This window comes from Malus sylvestris, chromosome 3 (genome assembly GCF_916048215.2).
Source record: "Malus sylvestris chromosome 3, drMalSylv7.2, whole genome shotgun sequence".
In the NCBI taxonomy this organism is placed as follows: Eukaryota; Viridiplantae; Streptophyta; class Magnoliopsida; order Rosales; family Rosaceae; genus Malus; species Malus sylvestris.
Window position 1 is genome coordinate 29580474 of NC_062262.1, and position 19418 is coordinate 29599891.

Here is a 19418-nt window from a genome sequence, read left to right on the forward strand (position 1 = left end):
ATTTGTTGCCATAGATACCAATATAGAGGCTAAAAGATATTACGATATTAAATCCATATGCGGTCGAGATATTTATGAATTTATTCATTAAAATGCATAAACTCAATATACATCTAGATTAGATCATTTTCTGAAGTTTTTGTCCACAATAAAAACTGCTTACGTTGACTTCACTTATTAAACGTTCAGAGGCGATTTACATTTTAGCCATAGGTCAATGTATTGTGATTTTTTGTCTGCAACTTTTGTATCAAATAAATATCCACGATTGAAAATATTCTTTTTTTTTAACAAACGATATTATCTACACTAAGGGAAGGGGGTGCGCTTAGCCTCATAATGGGTTAGCAATAATGTGGTTCAAATTTGCCTTTGGGGAGAATCGAACCTAAAACTTGTCACTTACAAGTGAAGAAGAATACCAGTAGACTGTACCAAAAAATCTCATGGACATATAGCCATTTTTCTACCACAAATAGGAATATAAAGGCTATAAGATGCAAAATCAAAGTTATCTATTTTTTTATCTAAGTGAGAGTCGTGACTTAGGAGGGTCTAAGTAGGCGCCTAAACCTTTCTTAATCTCCAAATGCTTAGAGATTAATCGGGGCGGTGACCAGTCACCTTGCGCCTAGGCGGCGCAAGACAAGGATTTTTAGAACAGTGTTTAGTATTCAGTAATAGTTTTAATATTTTCATTTTTCCAATTAGGTTAAAGTTGAGGGACCATTGCTACAATTTTTCTCATTTTGTTTTCCATAATTGCCCCTTGATTCAGCCTCACGTGTGTGGCACGTGACTCATTTTGACGAAAGTTCTAATGGAGTTGGCGAAAAGGACCATAACTGCATGTTTTGAAGAGTTAAGGGACCAATGGTTATGGAGTTTTAGTTGATGGACTATTACTCCTATTAGATTAAAGTTGAGGGACCATTGCTACAATTTCCTCAAAATATAATGTGAAAGAGATTAAAAAGAATAGCCCACAAGTCCTAAGGGTTGGTTTGGGTTAGAGTGCTTATGAAAAAACAGCTGATTAAAAAATTTGGAACACCAAATAGAAAAGTAGATGTGGAGCAAAAAATAATCAAGAAAATTATGGAGGCGACACATGAACTTTTGGGTGAAATAGACAAAATTACCCTTAAGGCACATCGAAATTCCCACGCGCATGCAACGGACAATAACAACTCAATCAAGGAAGAGTCAAAGGTGATTAAAATGGTATTTATTCAAATCCCTCTCATCACTCTTCATCAAATCCTTATTCAAAAGGTAACTCCCAATTTTCCTATTCAATTTAGGTGTAATTGCCAAGTTAATTGCAAGATATTATTTCACTTAATATCTTGCAATTACACTCACAATTTGACCATATATGGCCGGTCCCTATTTTCCAAATAAGGTTGGTCACTCCCCTATAAATATCCCTATTCTCCCACTAAATTTTAAAGTCATTTTGCTACCCACAGACTCCTAAACACATTCTTTTCAAAATTCTAACTTTGACATCGGAGATTCTTTGGGCAAACCCCCCCCCAAAATTCATCGTGAGCTCGTGAGGCTTTTGACCTTAATCTTAAGAGTTATTATTTTGCAGGTGCATTTTCGTTAAAGGAGAAGATGACGAAAATTTGCATCCACAGTAGAAGCATGGTCTACTATGCTTATAAAAAGTACTTTTTGTTTTTTCAAAACATAGTAAACGGTCCCTCAAATGATATATGTACCTCGCATATTTTACAAAATTGCAATCTTTGTCCAAAATTATTCTCGTTGACTTATTATATCACATTTAATATCATATCATTTTTAGTTATTTAACATATTCATAACAGTTTTATATACAAGTTTACCAAACACTTATACACTTTTTTTTGTTGTTAAAAGAGCTTTTACAAAAAAGAAAAACAAAAAAACAAAACAAAAAAAAAATTTACCAAACACTCAATAATTTTTTTAAGAGCACATCAATACAAACTCTAAAAAAAAAAAAAAAAAAAAAAAAGCGTCATGCAGGACAACAACAAACCCCATATTGGTTGTCGTGTGCGCCACGCACAAGTCAAAAAATTAAAAGACTAAATTTTTTTTTTTGGCGTTAAAAAAAAAAATTAAAGAAATAAAAATCATAATGTAGCGTCTTAAACTCGAAGTCACACATGCCAATCAATTTGCATTGTCCCTTACGTACACTACGCTACGATCCGTTTTTCTTTTCGACAAAGACTTTGACGAGCAGCATATGGTAAAAATCGGACAAGGATTGTCTGCCCTCCTAGTTGTGGTGCCCTTCCATGTCCTCCTATTTTGTGCGGTCACGGTTAAGCCACGTCAATATTTTATATTTTTATTGTTTTTTGTCTTATTATCTCATTAAAAAATTAATATAAAATATTGACGTGGCTTAACCGTGACCGCACAAAATAGGGGGGTATGGAAGAGCACCACAACTAGGAGGGCAGACAATCCTTGTCCGTAAAAATCATGTTGGACAAAGTCATGGTCAAGTAACGGTGATGATCACTAGTTTTTATTATTTTATTATTATTATTAGATTAGTTTAAATTTCGAAATGTGTGTAGTGGATAAATACAATCTCAAAATTTAATTAAACTCACATAACAGCGATAAATAAAGGCATTATCACAACTTAGGAGTGGTGAGCAAAAATACACTCCCATTAAAATAGAACTTAATATATACATATTAAAAACAAAAACAAATTGATGCAAAATCTCCCGACCACTAATACTATTACAAGTCATGCATGAAACATACACATTTGTTTATAAGCAAACATCATGCACAAGTTGTTTACTAATCAATACTATTCAACTTGTATCAAGACCTTTTTCTTTCTTTTATTCATATGCCCAAGACATTGAAAGAAATAATGTTGATTCAAAACAAATCAACAACTAGTTGCACATGATCATAGTCAGTGATACTCCCAACTTGATAAGAAAGAAAGAAAATAAAGGAAGTCGACTTCTAAACTAAAATACAATGTATATAAATATAGAAAATTGTTATTAGAACTCAAAAAATCTTATTTGGCACTCCAAACTTTCTATAATTAGAAAGAAAAATACAGTTGTACGAGTGTAGAATTAGATTTTTGAAGTGCTAATAACAATTCCATAAATACATCTTAACAAATATTGTACGTGACTTAGACTTTCCCGATTAGACTTATAATTTATGGTATCTAATAAATATCCATATTGAAAATATTCATCGATTTACAAAATTTTCTCATGAAGGTGCCATTTTTTTTGCCACAGATACTAATATAGAGGCTAAAAGACACTACGATATTAAATTCATATGCGGTCTAGATATTTATGAATTTAATCATTAAAATGCATAAGCTCATTATACATTCAAGTTAGACCAATTCCCGAAGCTTTGGTCAACAATAAAAACCGTTTACCTATGAGTTCATCTATAAAACGTGCAAATGCGATATACTTTTTAACCACAGTTCTATGTATTATGAATTTTTGTCCACAACTTTTGTGGCATTTAGAGGCTAAAAGATGATGCGATATTAAATCCATATGTGGTTGAAATATTTATTAGTTTAATCATTAAAAGGCATAAACTCAATTACACATCCAAGTTAGATCAATTCATGTAGTTTTGCTCCACAATAAAAACTGCTTATCTATGAGTTCGCCTATAAAACGTGCAAAGGCGAAATACTTTTTAGCCACAGTTCAATGTAGTGTGAATTGTTGTCCGCAACTTTTGTATCTAATAAATATCCACGGTTAAAAATATTCCTTGATCTATCAAAAGTTATCATGGACGTACCCATTTTTCTACCACATATAGGAATATAGAGGCTAGAAGATTCTCATTTAATTGAAACATACCAAACTCATTAAATACTCTAACCAGAAGCTCATTTAATTGAAAAGAAAAAGGAATCAATATGTAAAAAATTTAACCTGTTCGAGCTTTAATTATTCATTTTCAAGTTGAAAGGAAGAAGACAGGAAACTTTGGATTACGTATGCAATTAGTTGCCCTATATATACCCAAACTTTGAGAATTCCGAATGTAAAGAAACATATATATGCTAGAGCAGCTTAATTTCTAACCCAATGGCTCATGGCTTCCTTCTCATACTTTTATTCTCTCACATCATCTCTTCAAGTGTTCATGCATGTAACCAAACTGAGCGCGCCTCTCTTCTGTCCTTCTCCTCCACCCTATCTTCTTGTCCTTTAAATTGGACTTCAGTTAACTGTTGTAGTTGGAAAGGCATCACTTGTAATCAAGATGGTTTGGTCACCCATTTGCTCTTATCCTCCAAGGGTTTCAAAGGAGCTATTTTCCCCTCATCATCATTACTTGGAAATCTCACACACCTCATCCAATTGAATCTCTCTCACAATTCACTTTCTGGATCACTTGAAACTGAATTCTTTTTGCCCTTGACTCGTCTTGAGATCCTAGATTTGAGCTTTAATCTTCTTTCTGGAAAGTTACCATTTTCTATGCCATCCCACAATATCCAGAAGTTGGATTTGTCAAGCAATCACTTCCATGGTGCAGTTTCAACATTATTCTTTCAACATGCTCGGAATTTAACTAGTTTCAATGTCAACAACAATACCTTCTCAGGTTTGATCCCATCCTCTATATGTCCTCATTCGTCTCCCTTGATTAGGCTGTTGGATTTTTCCTTCAATGCATTCAGTGGCAACATTTCTCCTGGACTCGGGGAGTGTTCAAAACTACAAATTTTTCGTGCTGGTTACAATGACCTCTCAGGGTTACTTCCGAAAGATATCTACAATGCCACCAAACTCGAAGAAATTGCATTCGCTTCCAATTCACTCCATGGAGCCATAAGTGAGAAAATTTTCAACCTCACAAACCTCGCAATCCTTGACCTTTCTTTTAACCAAATGAGTGGCATACTCCCTCTCCATTTTGGAAAGCTCTCCAAATTGAAACTCTTGGCTCTTGGTTTTAACCATTTCGAAGGTTCTTTGCCCCCATCGTTGATGAATTGCACGAACCTTGTAGAAATACATATGGCAACCAACAACTTGGAAGGAGATATCTCCATGGTCAATTTCTCGAAACTTAGTCAGCTTAGTAAACTTGACCTAGTTCGAAACCACTTTACTGGCACATTTCCAACAAGCCTTTATTCATGCCACTCCCTAAAAGCTATTCGTTTGAGTAATAATGGTACAGAGGGACAAATCCAACCTGAAATTATTTCGTTGAAATCTTTGTCCTTTCTCTCACTTGGTGGCTTAACCAACATCACTGGGGCGATGAAGATATTAATGCATTGCAAAAGTCTTCAAGTACTCATCATTTCGTATTCATTCAAAGGCGAGGAAATGCCAGTTGATGAAGGCATGGTTGATTTCGGTGGGTTCCAAAATCTTCGATCGTTGACCTTTTATTATTGTAAGTTCAGTGGTCAAATGCCTTTATGGTTATCAAAACTCAAGAATGTAGAGATCTTGATTTTGGAAGGTTGTAGACTTACAGGGCCAATTCCTAGATCGTTGGGGACGCTTCCCAAACTCTTCTTCTTGTACTTGGTAGACAACCAAATTTCTGGTGAATTTCCAAAAGAACTTTGTGGACTACCAAGGTTGGTACATGAACCAACCACAGATCAAGTAGAAGATTATATTGAGCTACCTATCTACACTGATGCAGGCCTAACTTACCCGCGAAGATTGTCCAACTGGCCACCAACAATATCCGTATCTTTCAATCACATTCATGGTAGAATACCTACTGAGATCGGCCAAATGCACCTTCTCCACAACTTGGGTCTTGCTGGCAACTACTTTTCCGGCAACATTCCAGAACAAATATCCAACCTAAAAAATCTAGAGAATTTGAGCCTCTCTATGAATCATTTGTCTGGAAACATCCCGTTGTCATTGGCAAACCTTAATTTCTTAAAATATTTCAATGTCTCGTACAATAATCTCGAAGGACCAATCCCAACAAGCACTCAGCTCCAAAGTTTCAATGCTTCTGCGTTTGAGGGGAATTCAGAATTGTGTGGCTCTCCACTTCATAATGAGTGCCTACCAATTAAGGGCATTGATGCAGATAACAAGAACAACCAAGGTGTGGATAATGAGCATGATTTTCCATGGTTGTATATATTCATTGCACTAGGTTTTATCGTAGGGTTTTGGGGGAGTGTGTGGTTCTTTAATTGTTAAGAAGACATGGAGATATGCGTATTTTAAATTCTTTGACAATGTATAAGATAGGCTCTATTTTATTATTTCAGTGCGTATGACAATGATGAAAAGAAGGCTTAGAGGAGACTAAATTGTACTTTTTTTATCGGTTTTGTTTTCATACCGAAGATACCTTTTGCTTTAGGTCTATGTCCCCTTTTTTTTCTTGTATTTTCCTTTGTAAGAAGCGTAAGGTTTATGTCCCCCTTAATTTCTTATATTTTATTTTATTTTGTTTTTCTTGTTTTATGAGGGATAATGTTTATTTCCCTTACTAATTGCAAGGCTAGAAAAAATTCCCAAAAATTCCGAACAAAACCAAAAAAGAACAGAGCATTGAAAAGAACTAATGCCTTTCCTGTTAGGATCAGACCTCGTAATTTTAGCGAATTTGCCCTAGATGAAGACAACCACATTGAAAATAACTAATGCCCTTCCTGTTAGGTAATTGAAGAAAAGAACAGAGCACTGAAAGGACCAGACCTCGTAATTTTAACGAATTTGCCCTAGATGAAGACAACCACATTGAAAAGAACTAATGCCTTTCCTGTTAGGTAATTGAAAAAAAAGAACAGAGTATTGAATTTTGGGAAAAGTATAGCTAAAATAGAGTGACGTCTAAAGATGGTTATGTAGAAAAGTCAACAAAATTGAAGTGTTGTATACAGAAAATGCTAAACATGGCTTAAGTACAAAGAAATTTGAAATAGATGATACATATCCTCGATAATATTGATGAATTTGAACGCAAAGGTAAAAGTTAAAAATGGAATAGCTTGAATTGGATGACAGGAGCCCCGAAGTTTCAGTTAAAATCATCTCCAATTCTTTTGACCGTGATAATGAATGACCTGAGAAAGAATTTGTAAATTAATTTTTTTTATAAATAAAATAAAAATCTAACTTGAAAATATGTAAATAGTAAAATATAATGTGTAAAAAGGTCGACTTTGATTAAAAACTAAAATTCAACAAATTTTCCGTGATAGAAAATTCGTGACTAGGGATTGAAAATTCGTGACTCGCGATCTGACGAACCCACCACTGCACTATAACCCGCGAGGTTCATCTGCAACCAAACAGAAATTTTTTTTTTTTTTTTTTTTTGGATTTAAAGTTTGGTGCTGTTTTTTTGCTGGTGGGAGAAATCTGGTTCCAAATCAGCAAGAGTTCTAGGGATCGTGAAGGTTGTGCATAGTAAATTTTCCTCACTTTGTTCGAATTCCAAGTCTTATTCTCTCTAATTTTCCCTACTCTTTTCGAATTCTAAGTCTTATTTTCTGTTATTCTCTATAATTTTTTGCTGTGCATAATGTACCAATCCAAAGGTGCTTTGGTATTGTATCATTCCGGATATAGATCAACGCCGCCGCTGTGAGAAACACTAGGAACCGAAAATCGCAAGGAATTTATATTTCATGAGTAAACTGCCAATTGCCCTTTAATGTTCACCTAACTTTCGATTTACCCATTAATCTTTCAAATTGGAAAATCAACGACTTAAACTAAGTTTTCTATAGATTTCATCCAAATTAACGTTAACTCTTATCATGTGCACACCACATGACTCTCATTTGAGAACAAAAACGTCACTTCACTATACCTCTAGACACAAAAACTATATAATTACATAGATTTGCACAGGTCAACATTTTAGAAATTTAGTATTTTCAATTATTTAAAAAAAACGAAGTGACATAAGTACCCTCCTATGTTATGAACATGTTTTCATTTAATAGAAATTTGGATGGAATGAATGAAAAACTAACGGCAGGGGGAAAATTGCTAAAAAAAAATTAGTTTAAGTCTTTGATTTTCCAATTTAAAAGTTCAGGGGTAAATGGAAAGTTGGGTAAAAGTTCAAGGGGAGATCAGCAGTTTACCCTTGATTTAATTTTTGTGCGAAAAAAATTATGGGAGCTTCCAATCTCATATAAATTTGAATCAGATGGAATTATAAAGATTAAGGAATGCATAAATTTTTCTTCATTTTTTTGGTGTATGGGGAATTCTATTCGCATTTACTTTACTACCAGACAAGTTTCATGATTTGCTAACCTGCGCAATCGAAGATGACAAACTCCCATTCTCTCTAATTTTTTACAGAGCAATCGAAGATGCAAAACTGGTAATTGAATTTCAGGACAAGAAAAAATAAAAGCAAAGGATTTTACACCCACTGTTCTAAATGTTACGCAGTTGAGTCATATTTTATGCCGTAAGAATACTTTTGTTTGGAATAAAACATTGATATGTTTTACACAGTCTGTGTTTTTTTTGGAATTGGTTGAGTGGAGATGTGCATTTTCTAGATTCATCTTGGACGAAAATGCACCTGCAAAACAATTAACACCTAAGATCAAGGCCAAGAGCCTCACGCGCTCACGATGAATGGGGGGTTTTGGCCGAAGAGTCTTCGATGCCAAAGTTAGAATTTGAGAGAGAAAGTGTTTAAATAATTTTAGGAGGAGAATGAACTTAGATTTTTGGAGGAATGAAGAGCTATATTTAGGAGTGTGGCCGGCCCTATTTGGAGAAATAGGGACAGGCCACTTGTGGTAGAAATTTGGCCTTAATTACAAGATATTATGTCAAATAATATCTTGTAATTATTTTGGTAATTAATCAATTAATTTGGCAATTAATCCCAATTTGAAAAGAATAATTGGGAGTTACCTTGTGGGGAGGATTTGAGAAGGAGTGATAAGAGGGTTTTAAAAGAATACCATTTTGATCACCTTTGACCTCGATTGAGCTGTTATCGTCTGTTGCATGCGCATGAGAATCCCGGTATGCCTTAAGGGTAATTTTGTCTATTCACCCAAAAGTCCATATGTCGCCTCTATATTTTTCTTGATTATTTTCGGCTTCACACCTATAATTGAAAATGCATGATGGAATCAGAACCCATAGTAGGGGGCGGTCAATTTTTCTAGTATTGTCTAGTTTGAAAAGAAAAGTCCACTCACTAATACGTCATCGGGTCGTAAGTAGTTGTGCCCTACTGCTCTCTGAATTCGTCGGGGTAAGTCTCTCCTATTTAGAAAACCATTATACAGGTCTGTACAGCGAGAGGTTACTATATTCCAAAAACCAAGGTTTTAGAAAATTTTTATTTTTGCCTAGTCACACCTTTTTCTTTTGTAGCCCTCCAGAAGTTAGTAGTTGTACTCTGGTGGAGACAAGGATCACTTGCAGTTTATGATGTTCACTTTCGAAAATGTAGGAAGATGTTTATGTTATTTTTGTATAAATATTCTTTACATTTATGCACTTCCAACAATGCTCTAACACTGCATGCATTGTAATAAGAGTGTATCCCACATTGCGCAGTCTTAGTTTAATTTATTTTGATATGAAAAAAAAAGAGTTACACTTAGTTAGGGGGTGGTTTGGTATGGGATCCCAAACCAAAAATGGGATCCATAAACTCAAACTGAAAAGTTTCGGAATGGGACTTTGAAAACCAATCCCAAACCAAAATTTCGGTATTCCCCAATTTTCAAAACTACAAATTTTCCGTGCTGGTAACAATAACCTCTCCCGAAAGATATCTATAATGCCACCAAACTCAAAGAAATTGCATTCCCTTCCAATTCACTCCATGGTGCCATAAGTGAGAAAATTTTCAACCTCACCAACCTAGCAATCCTTGACCTCTCCATTTTGGAAGGCTTTCCAAATTGAAACACTTGGCTCTTCATTACAACCATTTTGAAGGTTCTTTGCCCCCATCGTTGATGAATTGCACGAACCTTGTAGAAATTCATATCACAGCCAACAACTTGGAAGGAGATATCTGCATGGTCAATTTCTCGAAACTTAGTCACCTCAGTAAACTTGACCTACATTAAAACCACTTTACTGTTACATTTCCAACAAGCATTTATTCATGCCAATTCCTAAAAGCTATTAATTTTGCTTCAAATAATATGGAGGGACAAATACATCCTGATATTCTTTCATTGAAATCTGTATCCCTTCTCTCGCTTGGTGGCTTAACCAACATCACTCTCTCAATCACATTCATGGCAGAATACCTAGTGAGATCGGCCAAATACACCTTGTCCACAACTTGGATCTTAGTGGCTACAACTTTTCCGGCAACATTCCAGAACAAATATCCAACCTAAAAAATCTAGAGAATTTGCATCTTTCCATGAATCATTTATCTGGAAACTTCCCATTGTCATTCGCAAGCCTTAATTTCTTAAAATATTTCAATGTCTCGTACAATAATCTTGAAGGACCAATCCCAACAAGCACTTAGCTCCAAGGTGCTTCTGGATTTGAGGGGAATACAAAACTGTGTGGCGCTCCACTTCTGAATGAGTGTTACCAATAAGGGCATTGATGCAGATAGTAAGAACAACCAAGGTGTGGACAATGAGCATGAATTTCCATGGTTGTATATTTTCACCGCACTAGGTTTCATTGTAGGATTTTGGGGAGTGTTTGGTTCTTTAATTGTTAAGAAGACATGAAGATATGCATATTTTAAATTGTTAGACAATGTACAACATAGGCTCTATGTGATGAGTACAGTGTGTATGACCATGATGAAAGAAGGCTTCAAGGAAACTAGATTGTACTTTTCATTGTACATCTTCGGTTTTCTTTTCATACCGAAGACTACAAGAATATGTATACTTCTGATGTTCTCTATGTAAAACTTATTACTAATGGCACTTGTAAGGGCGATTCTGTCAAGGGTGTGTGCTTGGGGCGTTTATCTATGTTTTGAATATCCCTAGTTTTGTGTATGTTGAAATATTATGTCCTTCAAGACCACCAGATGGCTTAGAGAATGGGTATTGAAGCGTGATGGCATGACATAGTCATTCTCTACAAATATTTGCTCCAAAAATAAGAGTCTGAAGAGAGAATTATATAGCACGGTATGGAAGACTACATGAATTTAGCAGAATAAGTTGTTCAATTAAATATATTAATCTGGTTAGGTTGAAGATTTTCTTATCTTTTATGATTTTTCTTCTTATGTTCATATTTTGAAAGTTGAAATATTACAATTTTGAATGTCTACTTCGAGTATGTCGAGTCATATTCTTTCTCAACATGCTTTCCTGTGTGTGGGGAAAGTTCTTCCTTAGGTTGTTGCTTTGTTGGCACTTATTTTGAACTTATTTTAGATATTTTTTGTTTAATTCAAGCTTTTAAGTTAGGTAGGACTAGCCCATGCAGCTGTGCTTGGCACGGCAGGTCGTGTAGGGTCTTTGGTTTCAACATGGCCTTGGAACGGGCCAATATGAGCTTTTTAAGTGTTACAGATATTAGGTATTATTGATCAGTTTTTTTGGGTTTATTTTAGTATTTTATAATTCATTATGAGGTAAATTTTTAGTTTTAATTGGGTTGTCTTGCCCTGATAATAAAGAAGAAACATATGACAAGTTCATCAATAATCATTTTTTGTTTTATTGAAATTTAAATATAATTTTGATATTAATAGAAAACAAATATAGAATTGCATCACTATACCGTATATTAGTATCTTACTGCTTTGGATTGGCAGGGTCTGTCCATTTACACCGCTGGGTGGTGGTAGTGGTGGCTTGCTGATGGCTTTCTTCTATAAAATGTCCGGCCTTATGCTTTGTTTATTGTATATTTAAAATATTATACAATTCCAATGTAATCTAACATGATTCGACCAGATATGGATTGTTTCAAAGAAAAGGGTACATTTGATCGGGAGAAATACCGATGAACGATTTGACAAGGTAAATTCATCCTTTGCTCAATAACAAAAGAAAATTTCAAGTACCATTTATTTCTGTTAGACATATATTGGATATTGAAAATGTCATACAACTAGAAACACATGGCTTCTGATAACGTTTAATAGTTAACCACTTTTTCTTTTGCCCATTCTGTCCTGCTTATTCACACGTTTGCTTTTCTCCTGCAGTTAGGTTTATCGCAAATACATGCTAACCGTTACCATTCCCAGGCTGACGCAGTAAGATCATTTGCGTATTTTAGAATGAATGGTAAGTTGGGTTTTTTTTGGCTGCTTTACCAATTTATGCTCATCTTTTTAACAAAAGGAACGAAGTTACTCCAATTTTCAGCCCTAAAGATCTTACCAGTAAGTTTATTGAACTACCTAGAGGAGCGGCCTCACTGCCTTATACTTTTTTGTCAAGGGCATGTGTAGAAGTTTGTAACTTCCTGATATGTTGACTGAAATAACTTTGTGTTCCCATGACAGGCGTTCTTGAGCTGGAAGTGTAAATTTTTGAAATGGATTTGGTTGACCATAGAAACTGAATGCTTTACTACCAAATATGGGAAGAATAATTGGAATTGCAATTTTGGTACTACTGTTCTCATTGCATTGACAAATCCAGGTACGACATTTCAATTTTAGGAATATCGTCATATTCTCATATCCGTCACTAAGAAAATAATGTAGTCTTTGCAGATTGAAAACAACAATAAGAAAATGGATCCGAAAATATAGCGAACAAAAAGAACTAAGAGTTCACTCCTCCACAGTCCTTCAAGTACTTAGTCTTGATTTTGGTGAGTGTGATTGCAGCATCTTTCATGTTAATCCTCTCTCCCGGCAATGCTGCAGAGCAAGCTAAAGCTAATCTCATAACAGATGATAAGCAATCCCTCCTACTCACGAAATCACCATCTTCCTCCACCCCAAGTATATCGGCATCCACAACTTCACCTATTGCAGCATCTGGAAATAATGAATCTGCAATCCATTGCTTTAAATCCATTTCCCCAACAAACATCTCGTCTGTTGGCTTCCTTTTTGTGAATGTCTCCATGAGTACAATACCAAAACTATACACATCCCCTCCTGTCGAAACGCTTCCTTCCATCCCAAACTCTGCAAAATTTGTATGTGAATTTAGTTATATATGATAAAAAGAAAATTGTAACTCCTAATAAGACCAACATATACAAAATTGAGAAAATACATCACCTGGAGCCATATATCCAACTGTGGCTAGGGTCATGGTTTCTGTCATCGAATCTCCACCACTGATAAGTCTTGCAATGCCAAAATCAGCAACATGTGCAACCATATCATCATCTAGTAGTATATTGCTTGGTTTCACATCACAATGAACGATAGGTATCGAGTAACCATGATGAAGATATTCTAGTGCCAATGCAACATCTTTCATTATGTCTAACCTCTGCAGGATAGTCATGGAGTGGTTTGGAGAATACAACCACTTTTCGAGGCTTCCATTAGGCATCAATTGAAGTATCAAGGCTTTGAAATCAAGTTGATCGCAGCAACTTATGATTTTAATAAGATTCCGGTGACGGATATTGCTTAGCATTTCACATTCCTTATCAAAACTCTTGAATGACCCGTCTAGCTGTAAATTGAAAACTTTGACGGCGATATCTATCCCGTCTGAAAGTGTTCCTCTATATACTAAGCCAAAACCCCCTGTGCCTAGTAAGTTACTCTCATGAAATCCATTTGTTGCCTTTACAAGTTCTAGGCGCGAAACTCTTCTCCAAAGAACTTGATGTAGCGAGGCAATTTCTCTAACAGCTTCGACATTCCTTTTCTTGCATAGTATCAGAATCAATGCAGCGGCTGCTAGGAGTATTACTGATATGACCCCTGAAATGATATATTTAGCTTTCCTCCAATTTGGCTTAACTTTTGTTCTATTTTTGCACAGTGGAACATGGAGTCGGGAAGCACCGCAGAGTGCACTGTTTGATACAAATGAATCAGCAGAGAGGTTTCTGAAAGGCCCGCCGGTTGGAATTTCTCCTTGGAGTTTGTTGAAAGACAAATTCAGATGCTTGAGATACAAGAGTGCTTCCAATGACTTTGGGATCACTCCAGATAGATTGTTTTTGGACAAATCCAAGGATTCTAGGCTTAGCATGGTTTCAAATGAACTAGGGATAGGGCCTTCAAGTTTATTGTTTTCCAAGGAGAAATTAATCATGTTCTGAAGACCTCCAAGGCTACGGGGAATGTTTCCCGAGAAACGGTTATTGGATAAATCCATATCCACCACATCTTTCAACTTTCCGATGTCTTCTGAGAGTGGTCCAACTAGAGAATTGGATGACAAGTTTAGGTGCAATATATACTTGAGTTCCCACAAGGAAGATGGTATTTTAGAAGTTAACAAATTGGAACCTAATGATAGACTTCTTAGAGCTACTGACAAAGTACCCAAGCAGGAAGGAATAGAACCAGAAAGCTGATTACCATCCAAACGTAACTCGGCTAGGTTGTTTAGTTGACAGAGTTCATACGGGATATGTCCTCGTAGTTCGTTATCATTCAAATACAAAACTTGGAGATTTTGTAGCCTTGGTATTGGAGTTGGAATTGCTCCGCTCAATTGATTGTTTCCCAAGTCTAATGCTATCAAGCTGCTCAAGTTGGCAATATCAACGGGAATGTTACCCCTGATGTTGGAAATGCTTAAATCAATAGCTATGAGTGACGTAGAGATGTTCCCACGAGAAGCTGGAATCGTGGTGTTTAGTGGATTATCTGACAAGTATAATCCTGTCAAATTTCTAAGATTAAACAAGCAAGAGAGAGTGCTTGCTGCTTGTGGAGTAGAAGCATCAATCGTCAAATTATTCGAGTACAAGTTAAGGTACTCAAGGTTTTCCAAGGAACAGAGTGTGATAGGAAGAAACCCGGTAAATGAGTTTATACTCATGTCTAGCTCCCTGAGCTTGGAAGCATTGGAGAGGTTAGGGAGTAGTCCGGCCGCGAGGTTAGTTTTGGCTACAAGAAGGATTTCTAGGTTTGGAATGTTAAGACCTATGTTTGCTGGGAGGCCACCTGATAGCTGATTAGAAGAAAGCGATATCACTCTTATCGCGGAGTTATTGAAGAGTTTGAATGGGATGACGCCATTGAGATTATTAATCCCTAGTGACAAAATCTCTAAATGTGGAAGATCGCCAATCTCATCTGGTATTATACCTGTCACAATTTCAGCACATTTGTATTAACTTTGTAACTTCAGTTTAACTAAACTAAAAACAAAATGATTGTAAAACGCCCCCAAATTAATTACCTTCTAAATTATTTTCTTCAAGACGAATCGTGGTTAAGTAGGTCAAATTGCCAAGACTTTTGGGTATGCTTCCACCGAAATTGTTATCCGCTAACGCGATATCACGAAGCTCTTTGCATTGCCACAATTTGGAGGGAATCAGACCGTCAAACTGGTTTTGAGCCAAATTAATTTCTTGAATACTCGAAAGATGATCACATATATTGTCCGGAAGACTGCCACTCATGTGGTTCCCGAATAGAGTGAAATTAGTCAAAGAAGATATGTTGAGGACAGGCACAAAAGCAGAGCGTTTTAGGGCATTGTTCTGCACAAATAACACCTCCAGCTGACCTAAACTGCCTATCTCGTTCGGAAGTTCTATAAAATCAATCCGTGTATATTGTTAAAATCATGTATACATATATAGGAGCAGCTTCTTAGTGGGAATCCAGTTGTACCGTAGCAAAAGTGGGATCATTCTAAGGACCATGGACTCACTATATAGGACCTCTTTTTTGCTCTAGAGTACGAGGGTCTTACATGGTAAATATACGATCCTACGATAGTCCTCTCATCTCATGTTTTGCTGAAGTTGAACAGGATCCCAGCTAAGAAGGGGCTTGTATATATATGTATGTATGTAACATAGCCTAAGTCATACAGTATACCTTCGAACTTGTTGTCGTCAAGGTATATGCTCTTCACCATTGTTAAGTTGCCTATTTCTCTGGGTATGCTACCTGTTAATTATGTGCATGCATTCCAACAAAAAAGAAGGGAAAAAAAAAGAAGAGACGATTGTTATACATCTTATATATAGATGTTAAAATGAAACAAAGACGTTAAAATGTAATCATGAAGCAAGCAACATTAATTTATATTCCTAGGTGGTTGGTAATGGTGGTACGTACGTACCTGATAGTTGGTTCCTGCTCAGATTAATGCTTTCGAGTGCAGATAAGTTGAAGATAGTAGCGGGTATGAAACCAGAGAAGCCATTACGGGCCAATCTGAAGGTTTGAAGTTTAGGGAAGGACCCAAACCACGAAGGAATGGTTCCCATAAAGTTGTTGTTTTGAAAGTTAATCGCCTTCAACCGGCGCAAACGAGACAGTTCTTGGGGTAGGGGACCATGAAAACTATTATTCTTAAGGCCCAACTCAACGAGAAATGAGAGGTTGCCTAGATGCGGAGGAATAACCCCGGCAAGGCCCATGCACGAGAGATTTAAGGTCGTGACTCTGTGGTGGCGAGCACCGCAGGTAACGCCAACCCAGTTGCAAATGTCGGAATTGGAGGCAGAGGACCAGTTGGTGGTCAAGATGTTTTGAGGGTCAGTAGTGATGTGAGCTTTGAGAGCAAGAAGTGCAAACTGATCTGTGCTGAAATTGGTATGAGCTATTGCTAATGCACCTGCAGTAAAGTAATTAGCCATAATCATCATATAAATATAACACAAGTAGTGTATCATCGACAACATTCTCGACAGTAGGAAACGACTTCTCTCCATACACAGTATATATGTACTCTCCTTAATTGTAGTAGTTTTCGTCTTTCGGTTTTAATTTGATGAAAAACTTGAACTCATTACATTCACATAAATAGGAAAACAAGATGGTGTTACCAAGACTTGTGCACGACTTAGGCTTGCCCGGCTTCTACGTCGAGACTTGCATTGCCCGGCTTCTACTTCGAAGTGAGGAGACTTAGACTTTGAACGAAGAGCGAACATCATGATGACCAAACATCATCATTGAAATTTAACAATATTGGTAATTTGTGCTGCACAGCTGGAGATGCCCAAATGTGGAATTGTAGTGGAATTGTAGTCTTCAGTTCACACTCGATCAAAACAAACAATATAGAATTGTGATCTCTACAATGCATTAAAAAAAAAGTATGTTAAAATTTCTTGCTTTCTTGATAATTAAGTATCCATTTGATAACTATTTCGTTTTAGTTTTCATTTTTAGCGCTTATTTTTTTGAAAACTGAAAATTTGTTTTGTAACTATTTTTAATTTTTTTTAAATGAAAATTGAAAAATAAAGGCTAAACATTGAAAACTCAAGAAAGTAGTTACCAAAGAAGTTTACAATTTTCAATTTTAATAAAAAGTGAAAAAATGAAAAATGAAAATGAAATGGATATCAAATGGCGTGTAATTAAACTGTCACTGAAATTCATTGTCTCAAATCAATGTGAGTATTCCATTATAATATTTTTCCATTTCAGTCAAGCTCAGCACGAACAACGAACCAGAAAGGTACAAGCTTGAAGCTTGAATCCCAATTTATTCATTTACTTGTTCGTCTTCTTCTTCTTCTTCTTCTTTTATTCTTTTTTATTTTTAACTTTTTAATTATATAAAACTAAAAATTGTTTTCTATTATCTAAATATTTTTAAATTCACATAGTAATGTTTAATGAATCAGGATCCTCTCCTGAGCTTAGGAGGCTGAGCCTCTTGAGCAAAGCGCACAGACCGTTGATTTTTTATTCAACGGCTACAAACAAGGGGCCCCTCTAAAAGTTATAATAATTGTAGTCGTTGGATAAAAAATCAATGGGTCGTGTGCTTTGCTCAAGAGGATCAGCCTCCTAAGCTTAGGAGAGAATCCTGATCCATATTTAATTAGATTTGTAGGACCCAGTTATTTGCCACATCAACATATAACAGATTTTTTAACGGAATTGTGACGGAATGACCACATTGATTTGAGACACCCAATTTCAGGTACTATATTGATCGATTTTCAATTTCAAGGATCATCTTGGTGGGATAGGTCAATTTCAGGGATTATTTATGATAAAAACCCTTAGTATAAACATGTAGCCACTAGCACTATGGTCTAATGACATTCCTCTCCACTTATAGACAAGAAAGCTTAAGTTCGACTCACTTGATGACAAATCAAGACATGAAGATTCTGAAATCCATGAAAATCAACCATGCCATCATCAGTTGGCATCGCCTCAGCGTCGAATCGCTAAGGATAAGTGTCTAAAGACTTTTGCATTGCATTAATATCTTCATTGCCCCTATAACATTGGTCAACCGTATATGAACAAGCGAGATGAAGGACAAGGATTTCAATGAAAGAATATGAGGTTGTATTTGTCCTCCTAGATAAGGATTACCACCCAACCGAATTGCTTTCAGGGACCTACATGAGTAGAGGCTTATCGGCAAGGTATCAGTGAAGTTATTCCCATATAGGTCTAGTTTACTAAGGTGTCTGAGTTTGGACAAATTAGGCTTGGTGAGATCTCCTTCCAAGTAGTTGAATCGAAAGTGTAGTTCTATGAGGTTTGTGCAAATCATCAAAGATGGGAGAAAATTACCTTGTAAGCTGTTGAAATCAAGATTCATGAATTTCAACTTAGAGAGCTTCCCGAAATTGAGAGGGAGTACACCACTCAGATGATTAAAGTAGAAGGCAAGGATTGTGAGGTTGGCAATTCTTTCATCAATGGCTCTATTTAGTGAATTGAGAGGTAATGCAAGTTCCTCAAGTTTGGTAGCTTTATAGATATCATTTGGAAGTGATCCTAACAAATTATTGTGACCGGCACGAAGAATCTGAAGTTTTGAACACCTCCCGAGCCTTGAGAAATGTTGCCACTAAATTCATTAGAGGAAAAATCGAATACTCTTATGGAAGGATGGAAGGAGACCATTGGAGACAAATAGATGATGGGATATGCCCAGAGAATGTGTTGTTGCTGACATTGAAACTAGTCAAATTCCAAGCTTGATGGAAGAAAGAAGATGGTAATGCACCCTGGAAGTGATTGCTTGAGAAATCTACTGTTTGAATATTTTTTGGTGGTAGTGAAAACGGAATCTCTTCGGAAAGAAGGTTATAGCTCAAATCAAGAATCTCGAGGCGTTTCAAGGACAAGAAGAATTTCGTTTCAACTGTTCCATAAAGTGAATTGTGTGAAAGGTTCAAGTGGGTGAGATGTGTGAGATTTCCAAGTAATGAGACAAACACACATCCTTTGAGCCTTTTGGAGGACAAGATCAAATGGGTGAACCAACCTTCATGATTGCAAGTGATGCCGCTCCAATGACAACAATCAACAGAACTACTCAAATTTACGGGAGGAGAAGATAGAATGCGGGCTAAGGCCAT

At 36.1% G+C, this 19418-nt stretch overlaps 2 protein-coding genes and 1 pseudogene across 2 annotated transcripts; 1 reads left to right on the plus strand and 2 right to left on the minus strand.

The window, feature by feature from the left end:
* Positions 1 to 4085: 4085 nt before the first annotated feature.
* Positions 4086 to 6459, plus strand: LOC126617457 (receptor-like protein 2; annotated as a pseudogene).
* A 6089-nt stretch (positions 6460 to 12548) lies between these two features.
* Positions 12549 to 14133, minus strand: LOC126617458 (probable LRR receptor-like serine/threonine-protein kinase At3g47570). The gene is made up of 2 exons (XM_050285513.1): positions 13204 to 14133; positions 12549 to 13107 (listed from the first exon to the last, which is right to left on the minus strand). The coding sequence occupies exons 1-2, from the start codon at positions 13568 to 13570 to the stop codon at positions 12737 to 12739; spliced, it is 738 nt and encodes a 245-aa protein (XP_050141470.1). The 5' UTR covers positions 13571 to 14133; the 3' UTR covers positions 12549 to 12736.
* Positions 13735 to 17022, minus strand: LOC126617145 (LRR receptor-like serine/threonine-protein kinase FLS2). Its single transcript, XM_050285193.1, has 5 exons — positions 16196 to 17022; positions 15949 to 16020; positions 15299 to 15658; positions 13923 to 15204; positions 13735 to 13807 (listed from the first exon to the last, which is right to left on the minus strand). The coding sequence occupies exons 1-5, from the start codon at positions 16788 to 16790 to the stop codon at positions 13735 to 13737; spliced, it is 2382 nt and encodes a 793-aa protein (XP_050141150.1). The 5' UTR covers positions 16791 to 17022.
* Between the last annotated feature and the right edge of the window lie 2396 nt (positions 17023 to 19418).

What these genes read in the sequence shown, in the direction of transcription:
- LOC126617145 (XM_050285193.1), bottom strand. Translation starts at nt 16,790, where the DNA reads ATGGAGAGAAGTCGTTTCCTACTGTCGAGAATGTTGTCGATGATACAC. An exon ending in GAGCAGGAACCAACTATCAG is followed by an intron (nt 16,021 to 16,195) that starts GTACGTACGTAC and finishes CATAATTAACAG; the next exon opens with GTAGCATACCCAGAGAAATA. An exon ending in TGACGACAACAAGTTCGAAG is followed by an intron (nt 15,659 to 15,948) that starts GTATACTGTATG and finishes TTGATTTTATAG; the next exon opens with AACTTCCGAACGAGATAGGC.
- LOC126617458 (XM_050285513.1), bottom strand. Translation starts at nt 13,570, where the DNA reads ATGCTAAGCAATATCCGTCACCGGAATCTTATTAAAATCATAAGTTGC. An exon ending in AGTTGGATATATGGCTCCAG is followed by an intron (nt 13,108 to 13,203) that starts GTGATGTATTTT and finishes CAAATTTTGCAG; the next exon opens with AGTTTGGGATGGAAGGAAGC.